The sequence below is a fragment of the Garra rufa genome, chromosome 11 (genome assembly GCF_049309525.1).
Source record: "Garra rufa chromosome 11, GarRuf1.0, whole genome shotgun sequence".
NCBI lineage: Eukaryota > Metazoa > Chordata > Actinopteri > Cypriniformes > Cyprinidae > Garra > Garra rufa.
Window position 1 is genome coordinate 11775738 of NC_133371.1, and position 20468 is coordinate 11796205.

At 37.1% G+C, this 20468-nt stretch overlaps 1 protein-coding gene across 1 annotated transcript in view; it reads left to right on the forward strand.

Moving 5' to 3' along the window:
• The window catches only part of LOC141345734 (HHIP-like protein 1), a 26558-nt gene extending 6277 nt beyond the window's left edge, over positions 1-20281 (forward strand). Inside the window, exons 2-9 of the mRNA XM_073850629.1 lie at positions 462-1108; positions 10542-10685; positions 12733-13061; positions 15725-15851; positions 16204-16349; positions 16456-16537; positions 17385-17467; positions 18994-20281. Of these exons, the coding sequence (XP_073706730.1) occupies positions 462-1108; positions 10542-10685; positions 12733-13061; positions 15725-15851; positions 16204-16349; positions 16456-16537; positions 17385-17467; positions 18994-19640 (2205 nt within the window). The 3' untranslated portion in view covers positions 19641-20281. The remainder of the gene's footprint in view (positions 1-461; positions 1109-10541; positions 10686-12732; positions 13062-15724; positions 15852-16203; positions 16350-16455; positions 16538-17384; positions 17468-18993) is intronic.
• Positions 20282-20468: the final 187 nt, after the last annotated feature.

Sequence of the window (20468 nt, forward strand, 5' to 3'; positions counted from 1 at the left end):
TATCACTAAACAAAAAAACAAAGCTGTGGATCATTCAGGTAACAACACAGTATTAAGAATCAAGGGGATGTAAACTTTTGAACAGGGTCATTTTAATAAATTCAACCATTATTTTCTCTTGTGGACTATGTTTAAACATCTTTTATGTGAAATATCTTATTTAGTCAGCGCTAAATAAACAATAACATGCATTTTGGTAAAATAATTAACATTCTGCGGATTCTGAAAGGGGGATGTAAACTTTTGACCTCAACTGTATATCACTACACTAATTACAATAGGCAACAGAGCTTTTGCCAAAATGTCAATAATGACTGTACATTTAGTGTTGTCATCTTAAAGCTAAATTAGTCCTGAAGTAATCTTGGTCTGTCTGGGAAACTTTTAAAGCACCATATTCATGCAACAATTTAATTTAACACTGTCGAATAAATGTCCATGATTTAATATGTTTGTTTCAGGAATGCTCTCCTTATGCAGCGCATCTGTACGATGCAGAAGATGCGAACACCCCGATTCGGGAGCTACCCGGCCTCTGTGGAAACTACTGTGAAGATTTCTGGCACCATTGCCGTTACACTCTCAGCCTTCTGATCAGCAACGATGAAACTTATGGTATTGAAGAAGACCGAAACAAGTTCTGCAAATACCTTGAGCTGAAAGATCCTGAGTACTGTTACCCAAATGTCCTATCCAACGACAACCTCAACGCCAACCTGGGAGATGTGAAGGCGGATCCACAAGGCTGCATACAGTTATGCCTGGAGGAAGTGGCAAATGGCCTTCGTAATCCGGTGGCGATGGTACATGCGAATGACGGCACTCACCGCTTCTTTGTGGCGGAGCAACTGGGTTACGTGTGGACTTACTTGCCCAACGGTTCTCGAATCGACAGGCCTTTCCTCAATCTGACCGAGGCGATTCTGACCTCACCATGGGTTGGAGATGAGCGAGGGTTCCTTTGCATCGCCCTGCACCCTCGTTTCACAACAGTGAAAAAGGCCTATGTGTACTACTCGGTGTCTGTGAAGAAGCAGGAGAGGATTCGCGTCAGTGAATTTCTTGTGTCTGATTCAGATATGAATATGCTGGATCACTCCTCGGAAAGGTGAGAAATAGATATCATCTATCCGCATGTTCCACTTAAGTAGACCCACATATTTTAAGTTTGAAAAAAACAACAACAGTACAATACCATATTTGTACATTTCAGTAAAATACCCTAATTTATATTGCATTGTGGGTAATTTTGACTGAACAGGAATATTTTATAGTATATTATAGTGTTGCTGAAACCTGGCTGTAATATGCCAGGCAATAATACAGGATTGTAAATAGCACGCAACCTGATGTCACATCAAACAGACAGAACAATTCTGCTGCTGACTGAAGAAGCAGAACGGTGGATTTCTGGAAGTCGGGTAAGTTAATCTTATTGTTATGTTTTTATGCCATAGTGTACATGTTAAAGGTGCTGGTTGGTGATGCACCAGAATGAAAACTCGATGTTCCAGGCCATGGGAGAATAGGAGGCCATGGCCGAATAGACAGTTCAGGTGACCATGGCGGATCAGGGAGTTCAGGAGTCCATGGCCGAATAGACAGTTCAGGTGACCATGGCGGATCAGGGAGTTCAGGAGGCCATGGCCGAATAGGCAGTTCAGGTGGCCATGGTGGCACAGGGAGTTCAGGAGGCCATGGCCGAATAGACAGTTCTGGAGGCCATGGCGGGTCAGGGAGATCAGGAGGCCATGGCCGAGCAAACAGTTCTGGAGGCCATGGCGGGTCAGGGAGTTCAGGAGGCCATGGCCGAGCAAACAGTTTATGAGGCCACTTGGGCAGCGCCTACTCTGGAGGGCGCGCTGGAGGAGGAGCCAGCTCTGGAGGGCGCGCTGGTTCTGGAGGGAACTCGGAGCGGATGGTCCGGAAGGCTGGGCGGAACCAGCGGAGGCTCTGGAAGGCTGGACGAAACCAGCGGAGGCTCTGGAAGCTTGGGCGGAACCAGCGAAGGTCTCTGGAAGGCTGGGCGGAACCAGCAGAGGCTCTGGAAGACTGGGCAGAACCAACGGAGGCTCTAGAAGGCTGGGCAGAACCAGCTGAGACTCGGGAGGTTCAGGAGAGAGAATTGGGGCCGTAAACTCCACTGGGATTGCCATGTCCATAATATTCAATATTATATTCTTGGCTGGAGATTCAGGCTTGGTGGCCATCTTGATTCAGGAACGACTGTAATCTTGGCCGGGAACTCAGAAACAGAGGCCATCTTGGCCGGGAACTCAGAAACAGAGGCCAACTTTTTATCCGATAAGAAAAAATGCGCATAAACTACGATGGAAACACTTTTACCGAATAAATTCCTCCATGCGTATTAAAAAAGTCATGTGACTTGCACGATGTAACGGGATAACTTGACTAACCAGCGGACCCCTCTTGTTGCACAGCATCAGAAATGTTGTTTTGGTCATTCTGAAATGTCTCCTTCACCAGTTTCGTCACTTTGCCCACCATGGCACCGGCGCCGCCGTCGTTTTGATTATTTTATAGTAATAAAAATCATTTAGTTGCCATCAAACATTGCAATTAAAAACTGAACGCGGCTGCTCAGTGCAGTGTGCCTAACAACAGTCGCATCACAGATCCGAGGCAGGAGTCCGATTTAATTTATCAAATGAGAAGTGTAAGTCGAGTGAGGTGAGAAACGTTGGTGAAAGATTTAGTTTTGAAACGAAATGCAAAACTGCCTGTTTTAAAAATATTTTGGATTTTTTAAAAGCCTGTAGACTGTTGACGTTTATCTAAAAGGTGATTTTGGAAGCTCATTGGAGTAACATTCGTTTCTTATTTATTTGGTTCCACTGTGTTTGCTGAATTTCAGTAGGCCTATTTTTTTATACAATTACACTTTGTGTAAGTTATTTAACAGTTATTTTATTTTTGTTAATAAATTAATAATTCTGTGTTTAATATATACTAAGTGAGTTTGTCGTACTGTTTTGTTGTTGTCCATTAAGTCAATTGACGCCGAATTGACGCTAATTCGAAAGTTAAAGTAAAATGCTCACGGGCATTTACAAGCTATTGAAAAACGAAGAAAGTGTGGGAACGTGGGAAAACTCTAACGAACTTCCCCCAACATTTCCCCTCGGTGATACCGGTATTGCTTGTGTTGTTACACGTCAATTAACCGGTGGGAAAATTTCCTCTTTAATTTATTATATTTGTATGAAAAGTAGGAGACTAGGAGACTTCTCCTAGTTTTCTTAGTGATATTTAGTGGAAGATTATCAGGAAGTGACGATTTTGTTCTCTTTGTCTTGTTGGATGGAAACGGTGCTTTATGCGCAAATGTTTTATGCGATGTTCCAGTTTTGCGCACAAGTTAAATTCGCATTTTTGGATGGAAACATTGCTACTGTGTCTTGACTTGACTTAGAAAATACAGCTGTGTCTTGATTTAACTCAGGAACGTCAGCCATCTTGCATGCAGACTCTGGCGTTGCAGCCATCTTGCGTGCAGACTCTGGTGTTGCAGCCATCTTGCGTGCAGACTCTGGCATTGCAGCCATCTTGCATGCAGACTCTGGCATTGCAGCCATCTTGCATGCAGACTCTGTACAGTCTGCAGTACTGGGCTGAGGGAGACTAAGGAGCTTGGGTGAATTTTCATCATCCATTACTTCAGTCTTAAGTGTCACATGATCCTTCAGAAATCATTCTAATATACTGATTTATTGTTAGAATGATCTATACTGGATCTATTTTGGATTATATATTGCAACAGTTGCCCTGCAAAGTATTTATTTAGAAATTGTGATATTTTTTCACTATTCTTTGATGAATAAAAAGCTCAGAAGAACAGCATTTATTCAAAATATAAATATTTTCTAACAATGTAAGTATTTGCTATCACTTTTTATCAATTTAACACACCCTTGGTGAATAAAAGTATTAATTTCTTTCAAAAAAAATTTAAAGAAGAAGAAGAAGAAAAATTTACTGACCCCAAACTTTTGATCGATAATGTATATCTATGGGTACAGCAATGAGCATGATGGTATTGTTTAGTCATCAAGGATACGAAGAGAGAATGTGGGCAGCCATTGTTTTCAAAATCTCTGTTTTGGTCCGTTTACATTGAAACATAACCCCAGTGTTTTAAACATAGGCCCTGTTTACACTAGTGCATTTTCGTTTCGTTTTAAGCATGATGTTACTGTTAAGTCATCAATGATACGCAGAGTTAATGTGGGCAGACACACCATCCCTGCTGAAAAAAACAGCATATGTTGGTTAGGTATGTTTTGGTGCAGGGATGCTGGTTTTAGCTGGTCCTTTACTGGTTTATGCTGGTCCTTGACCAGCAACATGACCAGCATAAACCAGCAAAGGACCAGCATTAACCAGCTAAGGACCAGCTAAAACCAGCATCCCAGCACCAAAGCATTTTTTTTCAGTAGGGATAGTTTCAAAATCTCTGTTTTGGTCTGTTTACACTGAAATGCAACCCTGGAATTTTCAAACTAAATTGGGGTCTGCAAAGTTTTCAAAAGCCTATGTTTTCGAGGGTCGAAAACACTGGAGTAGTGTAAACGACACGCATAACAGTAGCAAAAGTTATGCATTTGTTAAAAACGAAAACACACTAGTGTGAACATAGGCCCTGTTAACACTAGTGCGTTTCCGTTTTAAAATGAAAACGATCCTCGTCTTCACTGGCGTTTTCACTGCGTTTCAGAAGCAATCTCTGTCAACACTACACAACCGGAAATGCATGTCACATGACCATTCATAATAAGCATGATGCTATTGTTTAGTCGTCAATGATATGCAGAGTGAATGTGGGCAGCCACGCCATAGTTTTCAAATTTCTTACTGGTGCAGGGATGTCCACAACACCAACCCCCTGACGCTGATTGGTTGGAACACTGTTTGTTTTGCTGTGGAATCGTTGGTAGCACCGATTGTTTTTTTGGCATATCTCGGACCCTAGGCTGACCACAGAGACGCGTTTTTTTTACAGCTGATTTATGGGGCAGGTAGCGAGCGGATCGTGAAGAAAGGTCAGCTGAATTTGACACTTTATGTTTCAGGCTTGAAATCGCTGATACAACCTTTAATATGCAAAAGTTAATAAGCATTTTAAAACGAAAACACACTAGTGTAAACATAGCCTTAATGTCTAACCTAACTTTGTGAATTAGCTTAGGATTTATTTAGACTAAACTAGAGTCGATGACTGTTAAAAAAGTGGAAAAACAAACCGCAATGGTTTGGTGAGTTTTATTTTGTTTTATTTCTACTGGACATCTTCAATTAGTCGCTTATGCATGAAAAACAAAGGAAAACATGGTCGAGGTTGGAAAAATACTTAGGGGAAAGCGGGGCACAACCTAACAGTTTTTGAATTTCGCGGTTTATGTAAATCCACTTGGGTTTTTTTTATCCACATTATTTTCACACTTGTCTGGTACAAATATATCGCTTTGTTTCATATTTACAGTGTATACGTTATTCGTTATTTACCTTAAAAGAAAGGAAGTGAAACGTGACAACATGCCCCATAGGTGGGGTAGGGGAGAGTGGGGTGATTTATGCCATGGGGGTAAGTTGTTCCACCCTTGTTTCTAGAAAACCGTAGAAGAAATGGGTCATGTGACCACATACTTTTGAAGAGCCCTCCAAGGAGGAGAGACACATGGCATGACAGCTAAGCACATTTTTGCTCAAAAACTGTTTTTTGCCTTTCAAAGTAAAATTTTTTTGATCAAGGTTTTTTGATTGTTGCTTTTGAACAATTATAGAAACGTTTGAAAATATTTCACACATGTTTTAGTGCTTTAGTAGGCTACACAGTGAGTCTATACAGTTAGCATATTGTTAGCTCTAAACTGCGGGATCATACTAGTCTTTCAAAATTGTCGGGCTGGGCTGATTTGTGCCAAAGGGGCAGGGGTAAGTTGTGCCAGTGGGATGTTAAGTAATAGTCTGGATTTAGACCATCTAGACCAGGGCTGCCCAACCCTGTTCCTGGAGATCTACCTACAGTACCTGCAGACTTTAGTTCCAGTCCTGCTTCAACACAGCTGTCTGTAATTATCACATGCTACCTAAGAGATTAATTAGCTGGTTCGGGTGTGTTTGATTAGGGTTTGAGCTGAACTTTGTAGGATGGTAGATCTCCAGGAACAGGATTGGTCATCCCTGATCTAGACCTACATACCCACAGAGATAATCTGTATAAGGAGATGAGCGTGCCTCATCAGTGTTTGATTTACCTGCCGTTTGTTAGTTTTTTAAGTGGCTTAAGTCACAATCGGATGTTCAGAAATGTTCAATAATAAGTCACTTTTTTATTATATGTTACATGATTGACAGACAGTCTTCTAATTATTCACAAATATCATATATTGTATATTTGAGTTTTTTTGAAAAAGTAGAAAATATGACATGCCAATAGTTTAATAGGGTAATGATATCTAAATAAACCTTAAATTAGTAATTTTTTATTGAATTTGTCTTGATTTTATATTGCATTACAGTTCATGACATTGAAATGTTCTTTTTTACTTAAATAATCACTGGCACAATTTACCCCGATGTATTCTCCCCAAAGGCACAACTTACCCCGCACCGGGGGCAAGTTGTGCCACAAGACCACTTTTTTTTCTGAAAGCTATAATTCTGAATCAGTTTATTTCAGATCCAAAGTTATTGTTCCCAGGGATGCACCACATCCTGAAATATATGTACATGCTTAAATTGGAGGGATTACTGTCATGGCTTCACTATAAACACATTTAGACATTCAGAAAAACACTCCCCTCCCTCCACACACAACTCTCATAGAACACGACACACATAAACCAGCCAAAATGCTTTACATTTCTTGAAATAATAACTTCTGAATATTAAACATTGGTTGTCAGCCTTTATTCACCTCTTTCTTGTGGTTTCATATCAAAATCCTTATAAGTAAATAGTGTAAACTGTGCCGCTAATGTCATAGAATAGCATAGTTTAGTAACAGCGGGGCATATAGTAACACAGTGTTACAACGTTCCCCATCTGCGCGACTGGAGTTTCAAAACAGGTTAGTGTCTTCTGCTGGTTTGCGAAGCATTAATAAACTGTCTAAACTGATAAACAACAAATTGGAGAATAAAATAATAGCAGATTTGTCTCATTTTAAATGAATACTAAAAACTGAAATGAAAAGTTTACTTCAGCCAGAAATGTACTTTTACTATGGTAAAATAAATATTCAGCGATATCTTTAAAAGGCTTTTGAATTTTGGCGCTATTTTTTCTCTGCATAGTGTTGCTATGGCAACTAGTAAATACCGTAAATTTGGTTATGCTAGTATGTGTGGAAATATTTAAACCACGTGTGTTACAATTAACCCCGCGTTAGGTTGTGCCCCGCTCACCCCTAGGTTTTGCTTGCAAAATAAATAGGTGGTATTGACCTTATGCACGGAATACTTCCTTGTTTAGTCAAGCCAGCTAAGTCATTTCCGGTCAACTGTACTGTATCGTAATATGAGCGTACTTTGCTCGTTTTCTCTACATAATACAATCACAATCGAAGAAAAGTGTTGTTTATCTAAGAGGACTAAACGTCCATGTATACCGTTTCAAGAATGACAAATGCCAGTTTAAAAAAATTCGCGATTAAATCGGCTAAATATGCGCGAGTCATTGCTATGATTGACAGTAATAACCGGACAAACATCTGACAAGCTGATGTAAAAAAAAGAGCTTAAATTATTCAGATTAAATACAGAGTAACAAAACCACAGCAGTAACAAGTGTGTTGGTTTAATGTAGGCTATTGAATAGATTTTACAGTTCAAGATAAAACTTAAAAGATAAAAAGATTACTAAAAAGATTACATTTTTTAAAAGATTCAATTTTATAAAGTATTGCAAATTCCTATCGATTCTTATTGAGTGCATTATTTCATTATTATCCCATAAATATTTAACATATTTGTAGTGAACTATATTATTATTTAAATAATTCACCCTTATAGGCTCTTTGTGTGTGAGCTAAATTCTGCACTTCCTATACTATATACTTAAGGGCGGTAAAAGTAATACAATTTATTATACTAGTAATTTTATAATAAATCGAAAAGCAAGACGTCTTGAAAATAGAGGGAGTTTGAAAGGCAGCTGCATAATAAATAATCCTCTGCTGCCGGTTATATGCGGTAATTCCATATTATTTTAGCCAAAAAAAGACTTTTTCCGTGAAAAGTCGTTATTTTCCGATGCCGTTTTTATGAATGAAAAGTGAGTCCTTGAAGTACATTTTATTTCACAGCTGTAGAGTTAGAAAATAATAAAGTCTTTAAAATATTGCAAGATTTTAAAAATGTGTTCATGACTAAAGGCAAGTTAGTGATTATCAAAAATATGATTAAGATGTCCTTGAAGAGAAATATCGCTAGCTAGCTAACGTTAGCATAAACACGTTAAGATGGTGTTTAGCTGTCAGCATTTAAATGTACAACTATGCAGATAGGGAGAGTACTGGATTGCCAGGCTCCGCATTTAAATTATTTAGCTATTTAAATTATGTTGTTAAATAATAAGAAACTGAATGTTCATGCCGCTAACATTGTTTATAATGTTGCAATTATATTTTTTCTCAGTTTCTGATAAGAACGAGGCAGTAGATGAGTCTCACGAGTGTCCACCTAATATATAACACATATAAAATGAGCTTCAGCGGAAGTTTACGAGCTGGCTTATCTTTATGCGGAAGTTCTAAAGAACGCTCCGTGCATAAGGTCAATTGGGTCAGAGAGATTGGCCATTGATACCAAGTTATTATAGCTATTTGGGCAAGAGACACAGTTCTGTAGCATGGTGGCTGTGCTAAATATTTATTATGATAATAATGTGAATAGGGGGTGTAAATTACTTTTATCACAGTTAATGATCTATTAAGCAACAAAGACAAGTGAAATGCATGCCATGGCAAAATATTAAGCAAGGTCAAGCCTAAAATGATTTTTACTACCCTAGATGTATTTTTGTAGTATATGAAATACATGTATATAGGCAACAGTGTATGTGGTGTTACCCTATACATTCTCAGCAAGTAACAAATGATTGAATCAAATTCTTTCAGCTCTACATTATGGTCCACTTGTCTTTGCACACTGGGAAAGGCATTGCTGTCACAAGGCAGTTTCTAAGTATTTTGTAAATATTAGCCATAACAACACAACTTTTAACACAACTTTTAAAAGTTTTATTATACCCTTTTTTTCTCTTAAGCTTTTCACCTTTATTTTGTCATATGTGTCTATTTGTGTGTGTACAGATTTACCAGTAATGGGAAGAAATGTACTGCCAGACAGGGAGTGAGAAGATCAGGATGCTGGTGCAGAGTGATGGCCATTAACTCACAAGTCAACAGCTTCATTCTATGATAATTACATGGAAGACTTCACAGTGAAGCTGATGGTACACAGGGTAACTTTTTGAGCAATGTTAATCTAAAGTATCCAGATTTGTTGCCCATTCTCAATGGGAAAGTGCCCAAGCAATTGCTCAAAAAGTTGCCCCGTGTATCATCACTTTCACTGTGGGATGCAGCTTGATTGAAGTGCACCACTTGCATTGTGCATTGTGTTTGTTTGATATTCTTGCACGGGCTTTTATTGCTGTAAATTGTTGATGTACTGTACTCTGGGTGAAAAAACAAAACAAAAAAAAAACAGTAAAACTAAATTGTTTTATTGATTGAATAAAAAGTTGTTGAAAACAACTCTTTGGCTTGTCTTGATTTGTAATATTAGTAATAGTTACTTTTTTAGTAATTACCATTAGTAACATTTAGCAGCAATGCATTAATACAGATATTACAGTATAGTAAAATACAGTAGATATAGGTCAAATGACTAAATACTGTTTGTTTTGTAGTTATACAGTACTGTATAAGTTCTGTAAACTTGCAATACAGTGCGTTGCTGTATATCCAAAATACAGTACCATGCTGGCAACCATGCTATAAAAATGTAGTACAAGAGCAAAAGTAGTATTTTATTTTAGATTTTACTTTTTTATATAGATAGCTACATTATGTAGTATAGTGTAAGTATATAAACCCTTAAAAAGTGCTATACTGTAATCATTATGGATCAAATTGTGTCGTTTAGGTTTAAAATTACACTAAGGTATGCTTATTTATTTATTTTTGTTAGCAATTTAATTATAAAACCAGTACACACACCCACATCTGCAGATTCGCTCTGATGTGGTGACAATCACAGTCAACAAAGGGAAACCAAAAACCATGAATTTCACAAAGCATCCTCCAAAAGTAACTTGCAATTTATTTGTTTGATATACAGATGTCAACAGAGAGCCCAGAATCTGTGTACCTTTATGTAAACTTTTGCAAGAAAGGTTAAAAACACATTTTGAAATACAAGACTGAACATTCTCTTAGATGTGTGATTTTCACCCTTATTTTTGCCAGTCACTGTGAGATTTGTTACACTATTGATGCTTATTTTGGTTCACAGGACACTTCTAGAAGTTGATGAGCCTGCATCAAACCACAACGGAGGTCAACTACTGTTTGGGTTGGATGGATACCTGTACATATTCATAGGAGATGGTGGCAGAGCGGGAGACCCTTTTGGAAAGTTTGGGAATTCTCAAAACAAGTAAGTCATCTTTATAGACTTTATTTATCTTTATCTGACTCTTCTTTTTATAGAATGTTTACAAACTGATTTTTAAACACATAATTTGCTATATAGCCTGTTTTCGTCACGGTATAAACAGCAAACATTATGACTTTTTTTCCCTCAGCAAGGAAAAAACAAGAATTGCAAGATCAAAACTCAACATTCCAAGAACAGAATCTGGCTTCTAATTAATAATTAATGTATCAGCTCATTAGTCAAATATATTAGGCAATGGTCTATTGGGGATCAGTAAGATTTTTTATGATTTTTAAAGGCATTTCTTATGCTCATCAAGGCTTGATCAAAAATACAGAAAATACTATAATATTTCAATTTAAAATAATTGTTTTCTATGTCTTTTTCTTTTAAAATGTAATTTATTCCTGTGATACAATGCTACATTTTCAGCATCATTACTCCAGTCTTCAGTGATCCTTCAGAAATCATTCTAATATGCTGATTTGTTATCAATGTTGAAAACAGTTGTGCTGCTTAATATTTTTTTGGAACCTGTGATACTTTTTTAGGATTCTTTGATCAATAAAAGATTGAAAAGAACAGCATTTATTTAAAAATAGGAAGGTTTTCTACTGCTCAAAAGTTTGGGGTCAGTGAATTTCTATTCTTTCTTTTTTTTTTTGAAAGAAATTAATACTTTTATTCACCAAGGATGTGTTAAACTGATAAAAAGTGATAGCATAGATTTACATTTTTAGAAAAGATTTATATTTTGAATAAATGCTGTTCTTTTCAACTTATTATTCATCAAAGAAAAAAATATATGGTGTAGCCTAAAGTTTAATAATCCAAGCAAAATATCTAAATATCTTGTTGCATTCAGCAGCAAAATAATAAAGCAGATTGTGTAATGTGGTAACAGCTTTGTGGTAAATGTGGTTAAAACCACAGTAAAAACTATCCAAAATCTACACATATACATTGGTTTTAAAAGATGTGGAAAATATTGCGCAAGCAGTATAGATCATTTTCATGGTACTAATGATGTTTTTGTCATTTTTGCATTATTCAAGCAGTTAGCCTCTAGAAGTCTGGCATTCATTTGCCTCAGTTGAGTAATGCACATTTAGGCAGACAGACACACAGCCTCAAAATATTAGCCTTGGCTCTGCCACCTTGCTTTCCCCATGTGACATAAGCAGAGTTGGCAGAGCCTGGTGACTATATACACTCACAGTTTTACAGCTGCACAGCGAGTCTTTCATCCTCATAGAAAGACCTGTCGTAGCCACAGAAGTCTTGGAGTACTACTGCCGATGACGAACAGAGAAGTACACTGGGTTGCACTATATTGATACTACATGTTGAATGTGGAGGTTCAGTCTTATCACACTCAATTCCAGTTGCTTTGAACGTCTGTCAGTACATAGTTACTTTTGAAAGCCCATTAATAAAGCAAGACGCTTTTGAAGATTTTAAACAGATCATCAACATAATCATAATGTATTTTGGCTTATTATTTTGACCAGTTGTGCAGCGGTAAAATTTTATTTATGCTTTCAATTTTAGTTACCTTTATTAACCCTGATCTGAAATTGCCTTGTTTCAGCATAACGGTATATAAATATAATGCACAGAGATTTAGATGTTTGTTCTGTGCTAGAAGCCTGTAAATCAGACAAAAACAGCAGAAAGAGTATGATACAGTGAATGAAGGACAGATCTGAGCCAGGAGTAGCTTCAGTTTATTTCACAGGAGGCAAAATGAGTAAAGAGGCCCTTCACAGACGGTTCAAACCCATACCAGTGTCAATATTGACACAGGGCATTGTGGGCTACGTGAGGTTAGAAAGAATGCGGTTGAGTGAGAAAAAGCAGCAGCAGACGGTGCAAATGTTTATAAGGCAGGTTTAAACTATAGTCTTATGCGTACAATTATTTATAATTTTTATTTTAATGTTAGACAAACCCTTTTTATTAAACACAACTGTCTCTGCATGGAGTGCAAATATTTTTTTTGTAAAGAAAACCACATCTTATAAAAACGAACACTGGTGTTTTACAGGTCCACTCTTCTGGGGAAGGTGCTGCGAATTGATGTAGACAACAATGATTATAGCGCCCCCTACAGTATCCCACCGGACAATCCTTTTGTGGGAGAGAGGGACGCAAGGCCAGAGATCTACGCCTACGGCGTGAGGAACATGTGGAGATGCTCCATCGACAGGGGCGATCCGATCAGCGGCGAGGGCCGCGGCAGAATGTTCTGCGGGGATGTTGGGCAGAATAAATATGAGGAAGTGGATCTCATCGAAAAAGGAGGGAACTATGGATGGAGGGCAAAAGAGGGCTTTTCTTGTTATGACAGGAAACTCTGCACCAACTCGTCACTCAGTAAGCAAGCTTGAATATATTTTTTAACATAGGTTGTGTCAGGGACCAGAGACCAGATTTAAAAATTATTAAAGAAATAGTTCACCTAAAAATTCTGTCATGAATTAGACCTATTCACCCTCATGTCGTTCCACACCTGTAAGACCATCATTCATTTTTGGAACACAAATTATATTTGTGATGAATTCCCTGCTGAAAAAAAAAAAAACAGCTAAAACCAGCCTGGGCTGGTTGGCTGGTCTTAGCTGGTTTAAGCTGGAAGTAGCTGGTTTTAGCTGGTCTCCCAGCCTGGCCAGCTAAGACCAGCCTGTACATGCTGGGAAAGTGGCCAAAACCCTTCTAAAACCAGCCTGCTGACCAGCTATTACCCGCTAAAATCAGCCTGGTTGACCAACTAAAACCAGTCAACCAGCCTAGGCTGGTTTTAGCTGTTTTTTTTTTCAGCAGGGATCCAATAGTTTTCTGACCCTCCGTTGACAGCAACACAACGACCACGGTCAAAGCACTGAAAGGTAATAAGGACATTGTTAAAATAGTCCATGTGACATCAATGGTTCAACCATAATCTTACTAAGTAATATTTTTTGTTGTGCAAAAAAACTAAAATAACAACTTTATAAAAAAAAAGAAGAAATTCTCTTCTGCGTCACCATCCGCCACCATTCACGAGAGTACCAAGACACATATCATGTTCACATGGACTATTTTAATGTCCTTACTACATTTTTGTGCCTTTAAAGGAGTAGTTCACTTCCAGAACATAAATGTACAGATAATATAATAAAGATGTTCATGTCTTTCTTTCTTCAGTTGTAAAGAAATTATGTTTTTTGAGGAAAACATTCCAGGATTTCTCTCCATATAGTGGACTTCTATATTGCCCGCAAGTTTGAACTTCCAAAATGCAGCTTCAAAGGGCTCTAAACAAACGTAGCTGAGGAATAAGGGTCTTATCTTGCAAAATGATCTGTCATTTCTAAAAAAAAAAATAAAATAAAAATAAACATACTTTTTAACCTCAAATGCTTGTCTTGTCTAGCTCTGCGTGCACTCTGTGCATTCCGGTTCAATACAGTTAGGGTATGTCGAAAAATTCCCATTTGATTTTCTTCTCCAAGATAAGACCCTTATTCCTTGGCTGGGATCATTTAGAGCCCTTTGAAGCTGCATTTTGGAAGTTCAAACTCGCTGGCACCATAAAATGTTCTCCTCAAAAAAAAAAAAAAAAAAAAAAAATTCTTTACGACTGAAGAAAGAAAGACACAAACATGGATGACAATGGAGTGAGTACTTTTTTCTGTAAATTTTTCTGGATGTGAACTACTCCTTACAATATGTAAGTTTTCACCGCTAGAGGGCGCATATGTAAAACAAACAAAGAACTAAAGCGCGATACAGGGCTCAAAAGCTGCATATAGAAAAAGCATTGCTGTTTTTTATCATACTAGATACATTGCGTCACCTGCCAATGACGTCATACACACTTGATCCATTAAACTAGTTAAAATTGATTATTTCTCTGGATTTAAACATTCTTCGAAACATTTGGGATAAAGTAAATTTACACAAGTCAGCAAAAATATATAACACTGTTCTAGTGGTTTTTGGATATTTCAATCAAAAAAATCATACATATTCTGCCTTTAACGTGGTGATTCCCTTGCTGTCAATGCATGGTCAGAAAGCTTGGATTTCATCAAAAATATTTTAATTTTGTGTTCTAGAGAAGAATTAAGGTCTTACAGGTTTGGAACCACATGAGGCGAATAATTAATGACAGAATTTTCATTTTTGGAAGAACTATCCCTTTAAGACTACCATTTTCATATATTTCCTCTTATAGGCATACTTTATCTGTGTTGAAGTATTTGTTGTATTCGATGAGGCATTACATGCGGATTAGTATATAATCAAACTACATCATTTCATTCTTATTAAAAATGATGTTCTTAAGAAAATAATTGACATGTTGACAGTTTTTTTTTTAGGATTTAAGGAGTAGTTCACTTTCAGAACAAAAACTTACAGATTATGTACTCACCCCCTTGTCATCCAAGATGTTCATGTCTTGCTTTCTTTAGTCGTAAAGAAATTGTGTTTTTTAAGGAAAACATTTCAGGATTTCTCTCCATATAATGGACTTCTATGGTGCCACCGAATTTGAACTTCCAAAATGCAGATTAAATGCAGCTTCAAAAGGCTCTTAATGATCCCAGCCAAGGAAGAAGGGTCTTATCTAGTTAAACGATCGGTTATTCTCTAAAAACATTTGCAACTTATATACTTTTTTAATCTCAAACGCTCGTCTTGCTTGGCTGTGATCATTTAGAGTCCTTTGAAGCTGCATTTTAGAAGTTCAAACTTGGGGCACCATAGAAGTCCATTATATGGAGAGAAATCCTAAAATGTTTTCCTCAAAAAACATAATTTCCTTATGACTGAAGAAAGAAAGATATGACCATCTTGGATGACAAGGGGGTGAGTACATTATCTGTAAATTTTTGTTCTGAAAGTGAACTACTCCTTTAAGATTTTCATGAATCCAGCCCCATGTTTCACATAGGCCTACTGCTGCTGTTGTTCTTCTGGTTCTAGTTGAGCTGTGAAGAATATACGAGTATATCTAAACTACTTTGTTGTTGTCATTTTTCTTTTTCCCTTAGATGATATCCTTCCAATTTTTGCTTACCCACATAAAATTGGCAAGTCTGTAACTGGCGGCTACATCTACAGAGGCTGCCAAATGCCCAATCTTAATGGTCTGTACATCTTTGGAGATTTTATGAGCGGGTACGTATGTATTCACTACTTTATGGGCCTTACTGCATGAATTATAGTCCAATATAATACATTTTAAACAGCAATACACTGTACAAATGACTTTTTGAGGGTTTAAATAAAACAAAGATTATTGGAATATGTTTCACAAGAAAAGACAATTTCATCCTTTTGTACTTGTTTTGTTTAAAATCAATGTATTGCTAATTAATTACTAGCAGGTTCTGAAAGAACATTTTGTACATAATATCTACTAGCACAAGACTAATACTTGTTTACTTTCCATAATGACTGATTTATTTCTTTATTCGTAGATTTACTATGTAGTGATTAAATCACACTTTTCCTATTCTGTGCATCCTAGGCGACTGATGTCCTTAAAGGAAAACCCTGACACTGGGAAATGGAGCTATAAGGAGATTTGTATGGGCACTGACAAAACGTGCAGTTTCCATAAACTTATAAACAGCTACTACAAGTATATCATATCATTTGGTGAAGATGAGGCAGGTAACAAGAGAGCAGCTTTGTGACTGACTTCTTTGTGTAAACGTCTTACATCATGGTTTTTCAGTGTAACACACTTTCACACTCATCTCTGGCCACTGTGTTTTAGGTGAGCTCTATTTCCTTGCAACAGGAGCGGCCAGTGCCACAGCCAAAGCAGGAGTCGTGTATAAGATAGTGGATCCCTCAAGGTACACATACATACATTTACTCAATACCAAAATTCAGTTGAGGTCAGTTGAAGTTTATCAGAATCTGCAAAATGTTAATTATTTTACCAAAATAAGAGGGGTCATACAAAATGCATGTTGTTGTTTATGTAGTACTGACCTGGATAAGATATTTCACATAAAATATTGAAACAGATTGAATTTATAAAAATGACCCCGTTCAAAAGTTTACACCCCCTTGATTCTTAATACTGTGTTGTAACCTGAATGATCCACAGCTGTTTTTTTGTTTGTTTAGTGAAAGTTGTTCATGAGACTTTTGTTTGTCCTGAACAGGGAAACTGTACGCTGTTATTCAGAAAAATTCTTCAGGTTCCACAAATTATTTTGTGTGTATTTGAACCATTTCCAACAATGACTGTATGATTTTGAGATCCATCTTTTCACACTGAGGACAACTGAGGGACTCATATACAACTATTACAGAAGATTCAAACACTCACTGACGCTCCAGAAGAGAAAACCATGCATTAAGAGCTAGGGGGTGAAAACTTTTGAACAGAATGGAGTGTGTACATTCCCGGCCCCTTAATTTGTTAAAATAATTAACATTTTCCAGATTCTAAAAGGGGAGTGTAAACTTTTGACCTCAACTGTGCCTCTCACAATATTCCAAATATAAAATGTTACTGCTTTTCAAAAGCAATATTTCAGGAATAGCATGCAGAAAATAAAAACAAATCTGTCATTACTCTCATGAGCTATATGAATACTGATATTTACTCTATATTTAATGTGTAAGGTATGTTTGTACTTTTGATTTAAACAGCTTTGAAATAAACAGTTGGTAATTTTTGTCATTATTTAGGCGGGCTCCTCCAGGAAAATGCAACTTCAAGCCCACTCCAGTCAACATAAAGGGCAAGCTGATTCATTTCAGTCCAAAAGAAGGTAAGAGAGCCTGTAAACATAGCTTTATCCTAATAAATGTGGGTGTCTTGATGCTCCACATAAAATTGAGTACATCTCTGCATCTTCTCTGAATTTGCATTGCTTTAATGTGCATTTTGGAACGCAACATGTACCAAACATCTTCATATATTTGTAACAAGCTCCCTGTCATTTTCTGTCAAAATATAAGTTTAATGGTTTAATAAATTAAAATAAGACAGTCATAAATATTGTCATTTTGCAAGAGTAATGTAAAAAAAAAAAAAAAAAATACATACATACAAGCCCGGAATTATTCATACCCCTGGCAAATTCTGACTTAAAGTTACTTTTATTCAACCAGAAAGTTTTTTTGACCAGAAATGACACAGGCTTCTCCCAAAAGATAACAAGACGAGGCATCATTGTGGAAAAATATATTTTTCAGCTTTTATTTACATTTGAACAAAAAGTGGCATGTCCAAAATTATTCATACCCTTTGCAAACTGTCACAGTCTATGGGAAAATGCAAAGTTCTATACCATTCCAAATAGTCCAAGCTGTTCTAAAGCATCCTAATTACCCTGATTCATTGGGAACAGCTGTTTTAATCAACTCAACAGGTGAAAAACAGAAGCTCTCTGCTGTTGGTTTGTGGACATAGCTAAGACAAAGGAGCTTCAGTACAACAACGACCCAAAACACACAGCAAAAGTGGTGTAGAAATGGTTAGCGGACAAAAACATTAACATTTTGCAGTGGCCCAGCCAGAGTCCTGACTTAAATCCAATTGAGAATCTGTGGAGGGAGCTAAAGATCAGGGTGATGGCAAGGAGACCCTCCAACCTGAAAGAGTTGAAGCTCATCGCTAGAGATAAATGAGCAAAAATACCAGTGGAGACATGCAAAAAGCTGGTCAGCAATTATAGGAAGCGTTTGATTGCTGTAATAGCCAATAAAGGCTTTTCTATTGATTATTGAGAAGGGTATGAATAATTTTGGACAAGCCACTTTTTGTTCAAATGTAAATAAAAGATGAGTAATAATTTTTTCCACAATGATGCCTCTTGTACATCGTCTTATTATCTTCTGGGAGACGTCTGTGTCATTTCTAATAATAATAAAAAAACTTGCTGCTTGAATAAAAGTAACTTTAAGTCAGAATTTGCCAGGGGTATGAATAATTTCGGGCTTGACTGTATATATATATTTTTTTTTTCTTAAATAATGTTACAATAGTAATTACTTTTGTTTTTAGTATTTTTTATTTAGTTGTAGTAATAATAATTGTTGTTATTGTTATTGTTATTTTATAAAATATAATAAGTTTATAACCATACTGATATATAATCACCGAGGTGTGGCCAAATTTGTACTGAAAAGTACAGCAAACCTGGAAATTTTTCTCAATCAAATTTTGTCATCACACCGCAATCAGTTTTTACCAGAAAAATGTATTTTCTTAGTCCTAAAATTGAGTTTTGACTTACTCTGTCAAAGTGTCTGTTCTTGTTTTTGACACTTATCATTTTGATTTGTTTCACAGAGTATGTAATTAACAAAAAACCCACAACAACTCCCATTCCCAAACCGAAACTGACCAAACCCAGTGTGACCCAACGACCACGAGTAACACAAACGACAACTCGCAGGATTCCTACAGCGACCACCATCCGACCGCGTCCTCTCTACACGACCCTGCGGCCCAGACCTCCATCCCTGACCACCCCCAGACCCGCGTACTGGACTACGACACCCAAAACCACCCCAAAGATTCAAACAGGCAGATTGGGCAAACGAGGCCGAGGCAAACTCAGAAGGACAGGAGAGCGGAGGAGTCGAACTCGATCCGGGACGGTGAGGCTGGTCAGCGCAGATGGAAGGAAGGACCGTGGGCGAGTGGAGATCTTCGTGCGCGGTGAATGGGGAACGGTGTGCGACGACATGTTTAACACACAGGCTGCGGCAGTGGTCTGCAGGCAGATGGGCTTTTCCGTGGTCGTACGAGTGGCGAAAAGAGCGGAGCTCGGTGCGGGAGACGTCGGCGTCAGAATCCTGCTGGACGACGTGGAGTGCGAAGGGACTGAACGGACTCTACTACACTGCAAACACCCCAAACTGGGCAAAAACAACTGTTCTCATGACGAGGATGTAGGGGTGGTTTGTGGGCATTATGAACATGAAGTAAAATGAAAGACAATGAGCAAATGTAGGTAGTGATGCCACATGTATGCAGACCAAAAATACATCTCACAGCTGTTTACAGAAAACAAAATATATAATAATAATAATAATAATAATAATAATAATAATAATAATAATAATAATAATTTAAAATGACCAACTATAAAGATATGACAAATTGGAAATGGCCCCATCAAAACAGAAGAGAATTGTATGTTGTTTAATTTCTTGAATGTATCAATCTTGATTAATAGATGACAAGTTAACTACTCTTGAACAAAAATATGATTACAGTAACTGCATTCACAAGTAATACTAATCAATCAATCAACCAGAGATTTTAATAATCAGTCATTTTTCACACTGAATCATGCACTATTTACACTGTGGTGTGAGTTGTTGATCATCTCGCACAACAAAAACAACCGAATTAACTGTTCATTCTCTTCATATATGAGGTTTACCTCATTTATTAAAGATAAAACGATTAAAACTGATTATTGTATATCCATCTAGCAATCATGAGATCAAGGAATTTCCAAACTGTCTTTTTCAAACATAATTCAGGTTATTGCTATGTAAATATTGCATTTTTGTTGCACATTAAATTACTTGTTTAATTCCAAATGATGATTGTTTTTAAACGCAAATGCTGGACATTCTTTGTTATACTGTAATGATTAAAATGTAAATAAAATTGTTTGCATAATCATAATCCTGTGTGGAGGTCACAGCGATTTATTCAGATGTGTTTATGGTTTATACCAGGTTTATACACGTCGACGACGAAGAACACATGTGATTGGTCTAATCTGACTAGCGATGAGAAAAGTAACA